The 15,906-nt window shown below is 39.9% G+C and overlaps 1 protein-coding gene across 1 annotated transcript in view; it reads left to right on the top strand.

The window, feature by feature from the left end:
• Positions 1 to 15,906, top strand: part of PPEF1 (protein phosphatase with EF-hand domain 1) — a 156,913-nt gene that overhangs the window by 100,244 nt on the left and 40,763 nt on the right. The window contains exons 11-14 of the mRNA XM_030843736.2: positions 4,435 to 4,601; positions 7,150 to 7,186; positions 8,374 to 8,523; positions 12,958 to 13,104. Coding sequence (XP_030699596.2) covers positions 4,435 to 4,601; positions 7,150 to 7,186; positions 8,374 to 8,523; positions 12,958 to 13,104 — 501 coding nt within the window. The remainder of the gene's footprint in view (positions 1 to 4,434; positions 4,602 to 7,149; positions 7,187 to 8,373; positions 8,524 to 12,957; positions 13,105 to 15,906) is intronic.

The following is a 15,906-nucleotide window of genomic DNA, read 5'->3' as shown; positions in this document are numbered from 1 at the left end:
GGGTTGGCAGACCCATTTCCAAGATTGCTGACTCACATGGCACAGCATTTAAGTTCCTTGCTGGCTGTTGACAAAACAGCCACATGGGCCTCTCCACAGGGTACCTGAGTGTTCTCATGACATAGCAGCTAGCTTTCCCCAGAGTGAGTGATCCAAGAGAGAGATCAGATAGGAGGCTGCAGTATCTTTTATGACTTAGTCTCCAAAGTTGCACACCATCACTTCTGCTTTTTCTTATTCCTTTCTTAAAAGTAAATCACTAAGTCCAACCCACATTCAAGGAATGGTAAATTAGACTTCACCTTTTAAAGGGAGTGTCAAATAATTTGTGGACATTATTTTAAACCAATAATTTGATCTGAATGATTTACTATGTTTGTATTTTTAAAAAAATCTTCTTGCATTTATAGTAGCTAAATATACAAAGCAAAAACTTGTTCTTTTGTTTATTGAATACAAGTTTATGAATTGTATCTTCTTTATAAAGTGCCTGTTATTATGATATAATGTTGCTTTATCATCATGTTTAGCACTTTTAATGTTAAAAATTCCACTCTATCTAATATTAATATTTGCATTTTTGCTTTTTCTTTGTTGTAGTTACCTTGTTTTCAGTCTCCCTTTATTTTTTTCATGTGTATTTCTCACAAACTATACATACCTGAGTTTTGTGTTTTAATGTAGTCTGGTAGTCTTGGTATGTTAATGGTAGAATTTAACCCACTCACATTTAGTATAACAACACATATTTTTGAAAAATGTCCTTCTATTTTACTTTGTTTACTATTTATTTCTCTTGGTTTCATCCTTTTTTCCTTTCTTTTTGCTGTTTTGGTGAAGTTTTTAAAATTATTGTTTTCTTTGGCACTTTTACTGTGCTTTTCCATTCATTAGTCATTGTCTTCCCATTCCTGACATTTCTAATAAATGATGTATGTATGTATACTTCTCAAATAGCTATAACTTTATTCCTCCACCATTAGCTTCTCTCTCCTCCAGTAAGACAAATGTATTTGTTTTCACATTTTCCATGTACATCTCCCATTCAGATGAGATTTGTAGAGAATTTTACTTTTCTCCCTTCAACTCTCCTGCAAATCCTTAGCTATTGTTCATGCCATATTTTTATTTCTTGACCATTATTAGATTTCCTTCATAGTATGTCTCTTCTATTTCTTGAATCCTTGCTTTGTACTTAAACACAATTTCCATATTATTGCTATTGATTTATATTTAATTATATATTGCAAGGTTCATTGTTCACATCTGTATTCTTTCCTCTTAGTCTTTCCCTGGCTTAAGGACTTTTTATTGTTACTGCTATTATTTGGTTAGAATATTGTCTTGAGTATTTTCCTCTATGGGGCATGTGGGTGTTAGATTCTCTAAATGCAAGCTGCTTGAATGCAGGGACTTTGTATTGTTTACTTCTGTGTTTCTAACACCCTAAAACTGTATCTAGTACATAACAAGCAATCAATACATGTTCATTGAGCATAGAAATCATGAGCTCTTTCAAACTTCAGGCTGAAGTCTCTTTTTAACCATAGAAAATTCCCTCTCTTATTTATGTAATTATTGCCTCTTCTCCATCTGTTCCTTTTTCCTGATTCTGGAATGCTTATTATTGGCACATTAGTTCTCTTGGCTCTGAACTCTAATCTCTTACTCATTCCTCATGATTTCCATCATTTTGCCTTTTGCTCTGTGTGAGAGATTTTTTATCTGCTTGCTCTTTCAGGTCAGTAATGTATTTTTCAACCATTCCTTCTTTTAGTTAGCGCCAATCTATGCTATTTTAAATTTGAATAGCATATTTTTCATGCCAAGAATTATTAACTTTTTGTTCTTTATTTCATGGTACTCTTAAAAAAAAAAGTGTCCTCTGTCTCCTCCAGCGGTCTTGTCTCATTAGGGGATCGTACTTTGGCAGATCTGATTGGTCTGCCTCTCTCTGGTTACTGGATCCCCTTAAGTACTAGGTTATTTCCATTTTTAATTTTCTGCTTAAGCTAGGTTAAACCTCTCCATAGTTGGAGGCACAACACTTTCTACTCTTGCATCAAGAGTGTGAGAGGAAGTCTCTATGTTCCTAGGTGTCTCTAAATACAAGTATTAGTATTCTTTTAGCTTCAGAGATGTAAAAGAAGTTCTCCTATACTTTTTCTGGTAAGATCCAGATCCCTCTCTCCCAAGCAAGACCACACACATGCTCTGAGGCAGGGTCTCCCCTTAATCAAGGAGTCCACGTGTCCTCTCAGACCTAGTTCTTCCATGGCTCTCTGCTGCTGCTCCTTGAGCCCCCTTCAGTCTTGGACATCCCAATAGAACCTATAGCCTTCAGCACCTCTCAGACTTCTCCAGCTTACTCATCCCAGCCAGCTGAAGGCTGAGGGAAGGAAGTGTATCAGAGATGCAGAATCATTCCCCTTTTCTTTACGTTTTGATGACCAATAGCCTATATTTTTATAACTGGCTCACACTATCTAAGCCCAGTGTGAATAAGGTTATGTGAGTTAATGTATAAGAAAATATAAAATAATGGGATCTTAAAAATAGAAATAACTTGGAGGCCATAATAAAACGAATCTCTTAATTTGTATGGTGCTTTATGGTTTTCATGAAATTTTATACACACAGTCTCATTTTAGTTCCGAAGTAGCCCTGTGTGATAAGTATGGAAGTTATCATTCTCATTTAACAGATGAGGAAACTAGAGTTCATAAAGGTCAAATAACTTGCCCAAGGACAGGCACATGAGTAAAAGTGGAGCTGAATTAGAGAATAAGTCTTCTGGCCCAGAACACTACACCACTGCTTGCTTGTTTGTTTCCAGTTGCCTTCAGGACATGTTTCATTGCATAATGATTTCTGGAATCCCTAAGTTACTTGCTACAACTTGTATTATATTTTTTCAACTATTTCTATCATATTGATATGAAAATTTTTAAATGTATATAAATACTAGGTGGTGAGTATAAAGTAATAAGATTTTCTTATGTAATTTGAAATCTAACAAAAAAGGAATTTGAAAATCATTTGAGAAAGATTAATATAACTCGAATACGTGCATTATTTCTTGAAGGTAACTTTTTTGAAGGAGGACATATATTAGGATGTATGAGTACTTAAAATTTTCTCTTTGTAATGTATTTTTTAAACATTTGAATTTATCTTACTATGCAATAGAAATGCACTCAACCATTTCCCTACCAGGCATGACGTGTTTTATCTTAGAGTTTAGTAGTACAGAAGTAAACGAGCGAATAGCTGCTATAAAGACCAGACCTTTGTCCTGATCCCAGTCCTTTTTTGTGCTAACACTGTATCTTAAAGTATTATCTCATACTCAGGAGTGGTAATCAAAATATTTAACAACAAATATGGCCCTGGTCAGTGAGAAGTCAAAACACATGCCTGTAACACCTGGTGTGATCGTATCAGAGTGTACTGATGGTGTGTTAGCCCTGCTCACAGTTGGGCAGTACCTTACACTTTCCTGAGTGCTTTCATACCCGTTCTCTCGTTTGCTCTGGGGTGGGGGTGTGTGTGGAGAATATAGTGTCATTCCCTTTTTTCAAATTGAGAGAATCACAGCCCAGAGAAGTTAAATAAGGGTCCCTTAGAATGAACGACATTTGGCTCTTAGTTTAGTGTTCTTCCTTGGGTAGAAGTTTCCCTCTTCTACCTAAGGAAGAGATGAGAGTAACCATTTTTATTTTATTTTATTTTGTTTATTTTATTTAATTTTTGTTTGTTTTTTAAATTAATTAATTAATTTTATTTATTTATTTTTGGCTGTGTTGGGTCTTTTTTCACTGCACACGGGCTTTCTCTAGTTGCGGTGAGCGGGGGCTACTCTTTGTTGTGGTGCGCGGGCTTCTCATTGCCATGGCTTCTCTTGCTGCAGAGCACAGGCTCTAGGTGTGTGGGCTTCAGTAGTTGTGGCACGCAGGCTCAGTAGTTGTGGCTCACGGGCTGTAGAACGCAGGCTCAGTAGTTGTGGCACACGGGCTTAGTTGCTCCGCGGCATGTGGGATCTTCCCGGACCAGTGATCGAACCCGTGTCCCCTGAATTGGCAGGCGGATTCTTAACCACTGCACCACCAGGGAAGCCCGAGAATAACCATTTTTAATAGGACAAATATCAGGTTCTTTCAGAGAAAACTCATAGTAGGTGGTGGTGAGTAGAATGAGCAATCCCCATCCCCCTGGAGTCTTCCTGTCCCAAGCTAATCCTTCACTTCCAAGGTCCCTTGCAGGAGATGCCTGCCCTGGAAAGTGAAACTGGCTTGAGTGAGTGAGCAGATTTTTCCCAGTGGAAGAACTAACTCAGCCTCTTTTCTCCACATCCACATGGACATTAAGTACAAAGCGTTACTTTTAAAAGTACATTCTTTTAACTGCTTGTTTTTCTCCTTCTTCCTTCCACAGAATGGTCTCCCCTCAGTGAGCAACCCATATGTTTTTAATGGTGATTTTGTGGATCGAGGAAAAAATTCCATGGAGATCCTAATGATCCTGTTTGTGAGTTTTCTGGTCTACCCCAATGACCTGCACCTGAACAGAGGCAACCATGAAGATTTTATGATGAATATGAGGTAACCTAGGCCTGTGGATTTCCTCTTTTGTTTCCTGTTCTGGAAAATGCTGCCATGTTTAGCTCCTAGCGGAGAGTGAGAGGTGAGTGTAGAGAAGCAGGGATGAGGAGAATCTCAAGGAAGAGCTCAATTCTTACAGCGATTTACCTCCCCCAATCTTCTGCTGTGTGAGTGAGTATAAATTGCTCTAAAGTTCCCTTCCTATCTTTTCTTCCCGTTCTTCCTTCGCGCTTCTATTATGTTTCCTTCTTCCCGTGCCCAGCCTTCACAAGCCAAATCGTGTGCCGAGTAGACGTGTTAGGCCAGGTTTGGAGGTGTGGTGGGTTGTATGAGCAGGTTTAGATGGACTCATTCTCTTGCTACTCTTTTGGCTTGCATCACATGTTGTCTCAGAAACTAGTACTGTGTTTTTCACTGATGTGTATATTTTTTATGACACGGTGATTGCTTTTGGCATAGTTGTTCCTAAACATATTTGAGAACAGCTGTAACATAGCGTTTCAACTATCTGACTCACTGGAGTTTTGGGGAATAAAGATTGGTTAAATGGTTTACCAATTTTTGCTGAAAGGCTCAGTAAGTGACAAATGTTCTCCTTTCTCTTCTTTCCTCCTCCTCCTCCTCTTCCCCTTCCCCTTTCCCTTCCTCTTTTTCTTCCTCTCCTTCTCCTTTTGTTTTTCTTGTTTCTTGTTTTATGAAAAACAGAATCCAGTTTGCTCTAGGGAAGTAGAAGGCATGGCATGTTTCATGCTATGGTCCTGGGCTTTTGGGTGCCTAGATCAAAGCTCAGCAGCTGATTAGTTTTGTCTTTGGGGCAGTTTTGGCGCTTGGCCTGAACACAGTTTCAATTCTAATCCTCAAGTATGGAAGCAAATGATAAGATTATGAAGAAAAAAAAAACCCAAAATCTCAAGGCTACTTTCAGAGACCCATTATATATAATATAGCTCAATCTGTTTATTTGGGCATGCCATTTATCCTTCCATTTATTTAGCTAGGCAACTGTATTTATCTAGTGCCTACAATGGTTAGTGAAAGAGACATGGCCCCTGCCCTACTGGAGTTTACATCTAACAGGGAAGACACGAGTTGAGCAGGTTTTTCAAGTGTGATGAGTTTGTAAAGTGGGGGATCCAATCTGTCTGAGGGGTGATTGGAAGGTTCTCCCATAGAAGTACGGCATTAGCCTGAGACCTGGAGGATGAATTAGGCGATCAAGAGAGGACCGTGGCAGGGGGGATGAGAAACTGTTCCACAGTGAGGAGACAACTTATGCAGAACTTGAGAAAGGACTTTTTAGACTTGAAAGAAGTTCAGGATGGGAGGAACAAAGACTGAAGGACGGGATGGTACCTGATAGGGCTGGAGACGTAAGAAATGATTGCAAAGAAATTTGGGCTTTCTCCTGAGGACAAGAGAAAATCATTGAAGAGTATTATACAATTTGTGTTTTAAAATGCAGCAGGAAGATTAGTTTGGAGAGGGACAAGAATTGATATGGGGAGGCCAATTAGGAAGTAGTTGAAGAGATAGATGATGGAGTCTCACTTAGACTTGTGTGGTAAAGATGGAGACCCAAAGCAGTAGATATATTCAGGAGGAAGTTTAGGCAATGATTTAAGGCTTGGTAACGTGATATGGGGGACTTGAAAGGAGAGAGAATTAGGGATGACCTCCAGGTTCCTAGCTTGAATTTGCAAGATCACTGTTATTAGGAACATGATAAGTGGAGAAAGTTGGGGTGAGGGAGAAGGATGAGTTCAGTTTGGGGTAAGCTGATTCGAGGTGCTGTTGAGTAGGCAGGGCTGAGTTCATCTTGGAAAACATAACGTTACCCTGTAGAAGCTTCACATGATATGATTTGCATGGAAACCTGGAGTGAGTGTGCTGTGTTCTGACTTCACCGTGTTAAAGGTGTTAAAGGTATATATTATTATCCTAAGGCAAGGAAAGTAATTGAAAAAAATTTTTCATCATTAATTCTCCCTTAGTGACTGCTATTCAGGCATTAAAATTCCTGACACTTTCTATTAAAACCCTCAATACCATTACATGAACTTTATGAGAGAGTATAAAGAGCCAACTTGTTATCTTCTAGGCTTTTCTTTGTCTTTATTCAGTCTTTTTGCCCCCTGATCATTCATTTACTATAAAATATAGGATGTCTGAGAAACTCTATCTAAATGAAAAGCATTTTCCCACACACTCTCCCCCAGTGGCCACAGCACACATCTCTGAATACTTACAGTACTTACACACCTGTGCATACCATGCATTTCTTAAGTTGTAATTGTTTCCTGAAAATTTATCTTCTTTTCCCGAAGCTCCTTGAGGATAGGGACAATGTCATCTGCTGCTTTTCTTCTTTCCCATCGTGCCTAGCAAAGTCTTGGATAAGTAATCGTTCCAAATAAAGTCTAGTTTCTTGAGTTCTTGATACTTGTGGTAGCGAGATGGCAAGGGCTCCCTTTTTTGCATGACTTGACTCATGTAAATAGGAGTTCTCAACATTCAATGAAAGCGTTGAAATCCCATTGTTTTTTTTCAGGTATGGCTTCACAAACGAAGTTTTGCATAAATATAAGGTAAGGCTCTTTGTTTTTTGCATTTTCTTTGCTGTTTATACATAGAAGTTAAAAAAAAAGAAAGCTTCAAGAAGGGTGAGGGGAGAACGAGTCAGAATTCATGCCAATAATATAAAAGCACAAAAGGAAGCCCTGGGGCTTCCCTGGTGGCGCAGTGGTTGAGAGTCCGCCTGCCGATGCAGGGGACACGGGTTCGTGCCCCGGTCCGGGAGGATCCCACATGCCGTGGAGCGGCTGGGCCCGTGAGCCATGGCTGCTAAGCCTGCGCGTCCGGAGCCCGTGCTCCGCAACGGGAGAGGCCACAGCAGTGAGAGGCCCTCATACCGCAAAAAAAAAAAAAAGGAAGCCCTGGCCATAGTGAAGACCTGTTTTTCTTTCTAGACACAAGCTTTTTCATTGTGACTTCTGTGCAAGTTTTAGCATAAATACAAACATATTCCATTGTTTTAAAGGTACCTGGGATTTGTTCTACTCAGGTATGGTAAAACGTGCAGACATGGAAATGACTGTCATGAAGGAAAAGGTTTTTACTCACAGTTCCTTAGAAACTGGAGGCTTGGCACAGCACACCCTGCGGCCACATAGGGAAGCACTCCGGGGGTCAGTCAGAGGCGGAGGGAATGAGGGCAAACATGGACAAGAGCCTTTATTGTGGTTTCCTTGACATGGACAAAAGCCTTTATTGTGGTTTCCTTGGGAAGAAATGGGTAAGGCATTGTAAACAGGTTTAGGATTGGCTAGTTTGAATAGTTTTAGCAGGCTCTGGGGCTTAGGGCTTGTCCAAGGTTGTCTGGTATCTGGCCCTGGGGTGACTGGAGCTGACAATAGTGACCCTGGGTGTGAGAATTCCATAAAGGACTAATTGGGAGGATAGGCTCTGGATAGTTTGGTTTGCATATGAAAGGTAGCCTCATTTACATACAAAAGGCAAGTCCTTTACTATCTCTAGGAATTAACTAGCCCTGGGAGGGGCAGTCTCTTCTCAAGGGTCAGCAAGGCACCAAAATGTCAAAGTATCAAAAATACAGACCAAAAAGACATGATTAATGCATGCTTGTTGGTTAGTGATTCCATCCTGACCTTCTTTGGGTGGCATGAAAACTGTGGGTTTTTGTCCATATGTTGGGACTATTCAATAAACTTGAACTATCAGAAAAAAACAAACTTACTCAAGCTCTTACTTACAGCTACATGGGAAAAAGATCTTACAAGTCTTGGAAGACATCTATACCTGGCTCCCAATTGGTACAATCATTGACAATGAAATCCTGGTCATACACGGAGGGATATCAGAGTCCACAGACTTGAATTTACTCCACCGTATAGAAAGAAACAAAGTAAGAAGCAGTGTTTGCATGAATGTTGTCTCAGAGATTTATAAAGGGATACGTACCTCCCTTCATTTATTATTTTGTATTGATTCGTGTTTTAGTGGTTGCTGTAACTCTGAAAAGATTAGTACAAATTTTAAGAAAATCTGTGATTGCATGATAAGGAACTAAATGGATAACTTCTATATATGGAAAATGCATTGTTAAAAATTCATGGTGAGGGCTTCCCTGGTGGCACAGTGGTTGAGAGTCCGCCTGCCGATGCAGGGGACACGGGTTCGTGCCCCGGTCCGGGAAGATCCCACATGCCGCGGAGAGGCTGGGTCCGTGAGCCATGGCCGCTGAGCCTGCGCGTCTGGAGCCTGTGCTCCGCAATGGGAGAGGCCACAACAGTGAGAGGCCTGCGTACCGCAAAAAAAAAAAAAAAAAAAAAATTCATGGTGAAAGTGGAAAAATGAGGAAATATCGGCATTTCGTATAGTTTCTAAAAGTGAAAAATCCTGGTTTTTGAAAAGTTAAAATTTCTACTTAATTAATTAAAGTTGTGGTAAAATATACAAAACATAAAATTTACCACTTTAACCATTTTTAAGTGTATAGTTCAGTGACATTAAGTACTTTCACATTGTTCTGCAACCATCACTACTGGCACCACCATCCATTTCTAAAACTTTTCATCTTCCCAGACTGAAACTCTACCCATTAAACAGACTCCCCATTCTACCTTCCCCAGCCCTTGGCATTCTGTCTTCTGTCTCTATGAATTTGACTGCTCTAGGTGCCTCATAGAAATGGAATCATACAGCAATTTATTTCTGAATTGGTATGATTTCCCTTATATATTCCAAATGGCTCAGGGTAATCTGGGGGGGAATATTTTAATATTTCAACTTAAGCAATCATATTCAATACAGCAGAAGCAGAGCAGGAATATGTATTGACACTCTGAGGGTAGTGGGTGTGGGGGGCCTGTGAAGCTCCCAGCCGTAGTGAACAGCGTCTTTGGCTGGGCCTTGCAGAGTGACTGCAATCGTCTTCCGCCTGTACCAGAGCCCAGCCAACACTCCCAGACTAGGGGGTAGACGGGGTGCCAGGTGGGCATGAGGACCAGTGGCAGCTCTGGAGCCAGGTGATCTTGTACGGTCCTAGTGAGAAACCTAAACCCTTACTCCTCAGGACTGATAATCGACTTCCAACCAATCTAAGCAAGTGGGGTCTAGAGCTAGAATTTAATTTGATATGGACAGAAATGTGATTCCTGTTCACCTTGAGTTTTTTTTTTAAATATTTATTTTTGGCTGCGTCGGGTCTTAGCTGTGGCACGCGGGCTCCGGAGTGCGTGGGCTTTATAGTTGCGGCATGTGGGCTCTGTAGTTGTGGCGCGTGAGCTTAGTTGCCCCGCAGCACGTGAGATCTTAGTTCCCCGACCAGGGATCGAACTGGCGTCGCCTGCATTGCAAAACAGATTCTTAACCACTGGACCACCAGGGAAGTCCCACCTTGAGTTTTTAGAGCCCTTATGCCTTTATACACATATGAATGATCATATTGTTGCTAACTCCTTCTCATCCTTTTAATTTCAGCTTAAATATACACCCCTCCTCTGGAAAGCCATCCATGACCTCCACACTAGATCAGGTCCCCTTCTGTGTGCTTTCAAGCCCCTTGTACATATCCTTCATAAAAGTTACCAAAATTAAATAAGCAGTTGTAGTACTGTTTGTTTACCATCCTCCCCTGCTTCTCTAGTTCACTGATACAACCCCAGCACCAAGATGTAGTTAAGTATTAATTAATGTTTGTTGAATATCTCCTAAGAGGTTTAAGACCAAAGTAGGGCAAGTGTAAGATAAAACTGGAAAAAAATCTTTTTACAACCCTTTCCTGATTCTGTGGTGACTTTACATACCCCAGTCCCCAGCCTCACCCAGTGATGACCATACTTCCTGGTTTACACCTGTTGTCTTGGTGTAGTTATTAATAGCACATCCCTTTACTCTCAAAAGTATCCCAGTTGCAGTAAATTTTAAGGTACCTAGTTTAAGTCACCTTTCTTATAATATCAGCAAACAGTCAAGTCAATAAGACGTTTCAATCAACATGGGGTAGTCACTGTTAACATAATGAGTGGATATGATTCTAGCCAGGAGCAAGGGAACATGATGTTTCTGTCAGTCAAATATCGGCAAGCACATGGCAGGAATGCAACAGTCCACCACCACTTGCCCTGTGACAACAGCGCTAATCAGCCATGGCAGCCAGTACCAAATGATCAGATTGAAAATTTTTCCTTTCCTGAGGTTAGCCTGAGAAGCCTGGCCTCTCTAGGGCTATTTGAGATATTAAGAGCATGTGTCTGGAATGCCCATTACTGTCTCTGTGGAGACCCTAAATTGAGAGCCACCTTAACCTAGCAAACACCATGGAGCTCTGATATCAGACAGATGTAGCTAGCATTACATCCATTACATCCTGCTTCTGCCACTTCCTGGCTGGGTGACTGGGCAAGCTGCCAACGATTTCTAAGCCTCAGTTTCCACATGTATTATACATTGAAGCTAAAAATACCTACTGTATTGAATTGTTGGGAGGATTAAATATAATTTCCTAGATGAAGAAAATGGCATAGAGTAAGCTTTGAACATAACTCTCTTCTGCAACTCTCTCTTCTTTTTCCTGATACTTAAAACTAAGGTTTGAATTTCAGTCACCAAGACACACCCTGGGGAGAAATTTTGGGGCCAGGAATTTTACCAGGATACCTCAAATTTCACCCCCTTTGGGGATCATTGTTCCACCTACTGAAAAGACTGGCTTTAAAGGTAGAAATTTGACTTGTGTATTTTTTGTCTACCCTGCCTAGAGTGAAGTTGAACTGGTAGCACGTGCTTGTTGTGTGAAACTCTACCAGATGAGATACAAAAACAGGTTTTCAAGTTCAGTTTTATAACCCCCACTTGCCCATCTGTTTGGACCCTCCAAGTGTAGGGGTGACCATGCTTCCTGTTGATACCTGCTGTTATGGTATAATTGTTAATAGGAGAGGGGTAGGGTTGGGGGAACCTGATGACAACCTCCATTCTAGGTTCATTAAAGGTATTTTGTAAGGTAGGCAGGTTGGGGAGGAGGGTGAATGCAGAGGGACAGAGAAGGAAGACTCTATAACACTAAGACTCTGGTTTAGTATTTTTCAAACTCCCTGGCAGGGGTTGTGAGAAGGGATGGCTAGTAGGACCCCCAGGAGAGAATGATGATGTGGTACCTTAGCAGGGGCTGAACAAAGTATCCTGATCCCAAGTGGCCTTGAAAACGGTGGAGCCACATGTACTTAAGAGACCATGTGGTTTTGCCCTGCCTGATGACCTTATCAGAAGTGTGTTGTGTGGAGCCACGTCCAGAGTGTCCTCCCAGAATATTATGCTCTGCCTAAGACCTGGCGACATTTGCTGGTGGGGAGACAGGGAGGGTAGGCTGTGAACTCACTAATAATAGCTGAAATTGAACTCCAACCATCTCAATGAGACAGGACCTCAGAATAAGGTTCAATTTTATTTTTGAAAAACAAAGGTAAGATTTTATATACACCCTAGTTTATAGAAGAAGCTTAAGTGCCTACCACAGAGAATTGTCCATCACTGAACTAAGGTCACCAATGTAACAGAAGTATTATTTCCAATTGTTTTGTATAAAGGTATGGTACTGCAAAGAAACAAGTATAAAATTACAGTCTCAAGTTATGTAAGGGAATGTAGAAGGGATTATAGTAATTGATGTACTATCAGAGAGATATTTTATTTCCAAAGAAATACATTGCCTTTGTTACTAGGATTAGAGAATATAATCAATTGCTTGCAGGTCTGACTGAGAACCCAGTGCATTTAAGTTGAAGGGCTTCCGAAGTTTTCAACTTATGTACCCTTTGTGCACTTTCCTAGGCACAGATGTACTTTCTCTCATTTCTCCTGGAAAACACAGCAAAAGGAAAAGCAACCATCCTCTTGAGATGTTTCTGAACTCTAGGCCTGTTAGTTCTCTCTCTTAGCCCCATGTATAGATAAAGGCTCAGAGGGAGACTAGTTTTCCCTTAGCATCTTCTTTTTCCTGTCAGGACGCCACAGAACATATCTCTACTGATATCTGTGCCTCTGGGGTCTTTTAGAAACTCTAATGGGAAACTTTCCCTTAGGACAGTATCTCTTTTTGAAAAATGTACAAACAGAACATAACAGCCCCACTTTTAGAGATCAGTTGATCAATAAGATGAAGGAGGTAGGTGAGATGGAAAAGGGGACCATGAGGTAGGTGAGATGGAAAAGGGGACCATGTGTTTTCCATTGGGTCAAGGCACAACAATATAGACAGAATAGCAACTAGTGCTGAAGCTTCTACATGCAGCACTCTGAGCATAGGGTTTGGCTAAAGCATAAATTTGTTTTGTAGTTGAAATCTGTGCTGATGCCACCAATTCCAATAGATGGAGACCATGCTACTGAGAAGGGAAATAAAGTAGGTACAACCATTACAGCTCGGGGAATCAGAACAAATGGATCCCTTTCTGAACAATTAACAAAGCATGAATGGGAACAGGTAAGTAATCAAACTGTTCACTAAAGTGGCAGTGAAGATGCAGCATAGATGATGTTGTTCTAATAATATACAAAAAGTGACTTACCTTTCTAAGCAGATCATATCCTTCTCTCTAAATTCATTACTATATTTTTAATAGCTTAATTGAAATATAATTCAAATACCATATTTAAATGGTATTTAAAGTATATAATTCATTGGGTTTGGTATATTCACAATGTTGTACAACTATCCCCACAATCTAATTTTAGAACATTTTCATACCTGAAAAAGGTACTTGACATACCTATTACCAGTCACTTCCCATTCTCTCCCCACCCCCGACCACCATCCCTGCACACTTAGACCACCACTAACCTCCTTTTTTTAAAAAAAAAATTATTTATTTGGTTGTGCCAGGTCTTAGTTGCGTCAGGCGGGCTCCTTAGTTGTGGCACATGGGCCCCTTAGTTGCAGCTGACAGTCTTTTTAGTTGTGGCATGCGGACTCTTAGTTGCAACATGCATGTGGGATCTAGTCCCCTGACCAGGGACCAAACCCGGGCCCCCTGCACTGGGAGCACAGAGTCCTATCCACTGCGCCACCAGGGAAGTCCCACCACTAATCTCCTTTTGGTCTTAGTAGATTTCTCTATTCTGGACATATTATAGAAGTGGATTCATACAGTATGTGATCTTTTGTCTCTGGCTCCTTTTACTCAGTCACAGTAAAAGAAGTGCTTTTGCTTTGTGCTTTTGGTGTTGTATCTAAGAAGCCATCACCTAACCCCAAATCATAAAGATTTATTTCTATGTTTTCCTCTGAGAGTTTTATAGTTTTAGTTCTTACGTCTAGGTGTCTAATCCATTTTGAGTTAATTTTTGTGTATAGTGTGAGGTAGGTGTCCAAATTGATTTTATTGCATGTGGATATCCAATTATCGCAGCACCATTCGTTAAAAAGACTTCCTTTCCTTGAATTTTCTTGACACCCTTCCGAAAAATCAATTGACTGTAAATATGAAGGTTTATTTCTAGAGTCTTAATTCTATTCCATGATCTATATGTCTATCTTTTTATCATTACTACACAGTTTTGATTACTATAGCTTTGTAGAAAGTTTTGAAACTGGGAAGTGTGAGTTCTCCACTTTTATTCTTCTTTTTCAAGATTATTTTGATTATTCTGGGTCCCTTGAATTTCCATATGAACTTTAGAATCAGCTTGCCAATTTCTACCAAAAAAGAGCTGGGATTTTGGTAGGGATTGCCTTGAATCCGTGGATCAATTTAGTTACTATTGCAACCTTAACAATATTATATCTTTAATTTCATGAAGGTGGGATGTCTTTCCATTTGTTTAGATCTTTAATTTCAGCAGTGTTTTGTAATCACGTACAGTGAGGCACTTGTTAAAGTTATTCCTAGTTTATTCCCAAATATTTTTGATGCTATTGTAAATAGAATTGTTTTCTTAATTGCATTTTGGATTGTTCATTTCTGGTATACATTGACTTTTGTATACTGATCTCATGTTGTGAACCTTGATAAACTTGTTTGTTCATTCTAATGGTTTTTAGTGGATTCCTTGGGACTTTGTATAAACAAGAGCATGTTATCTGTGAATAAAGATAGTTTTGCTTCTTCCTTTCCAATCAAGCAGCCTTTGATTTCTTCTTCTTTTTTTTTTTTTTTTTTTTTTTTTGCTGTATGCGGGCCTCTCACTGTTGTGGCCTTTCCCGTTGCGGAACACAGGCTCCGGATGCGCAGGCTCAGCGGCATGGCTCACGGGCCCAGCCACTCCGCGGCATGTGGGATCTTCCCGGACCGGGGCACGAACCCGTGTCCCCTGCATTGGCAGGCGGACTGTCAACCACTGTGCCACCAAGGAAGCCCCTTTTATTTCTTTTTCTTGCTTCATTGCCCTGTCTAGAACCTCTAGTACAGTGTTGAAAAATAGAAGTGGTGAGAGTAGACATCATTGTCTAATTCCTAATATTAGAGGGAAGCATTCAGTCTTTCCCATTAAGTATATTAGCTGTTTGTCCGTATATTACCTACCCTTCATCAGATTGAGGAATTTCTCTTCTGTGCCTACTTTTTGAGTGTTTTTACTATGAAAGAGTGTTGGAATTTGTCAGTGCTTTTCAGTATCTATTAGGATGATCATGTATTGTTTGTCCTTTATTCTACTAATGTGGTGTATTACATTGGTTGATTTCAGACGTTAAACCAACCTTACATTTCTGGGATAAATCCGACTTGTTCATGGTGTATAATCCATTTTGTATGTTGCTGGCTTCACTTTGATACTTTTCGAGGCTTTTTTCTTTGTAGGCAGTTTAAAAATTACTAATTCAGTCTTCTTTCTTGCTATAGTTCTATTCAGATTTTCTACTTCTTCTTGAGTAGTTTGTATCTTGGTATCCTTGATAGCTTGTATCTTCCTTGAAATTTGTCCATTTCATCTAATTTATCTAATTTGTTGGCCTAAAGTTGTTTGTAATATATACATATATGTGAAATATATATTAAAACATTTTTTTAAATATCTGCAAGGTTGGTAGTGATGTCTCCTCTTTCATTTCTGATTTTAGTAACTTGAGTCTCTTTTTTTCTTGGTCGATCTTGCTAAGGTTTGTCAATTTTATTGGTCTTTTCAAAGAATCAACTTTGGGTTTTATTGACTTCTCTCTATTGTTTTTTATTCTCTCCTTCACTTATTTCTGCTCTAATCTTTATTATTTCCTTCCTTCTGATTTAGATTTATTTTGCTCTTCTTTTTCTAGTTTCCTAAGGTGAGAGGTAGTGTCACTGATTTGAAC

Source organism: Globicephala melas, chromosome X, assembly GCF_963455315.2.
Source record: "Globicephala melas chromosome X, mGloMel1.2, whole genome shotgun sequence".
Taxonomy (NCBI): domain Eukaryota; kingdom Metazoa; phylum Chordata; class Mammalia; order Artiodactyla; family Delphinidae; genus Globicephala; species Globicephala melas.
Note: the sequence above shows the minus strand (reverse complement) of the source record. Positions and strands in the feature narration are given on the sequence as shown.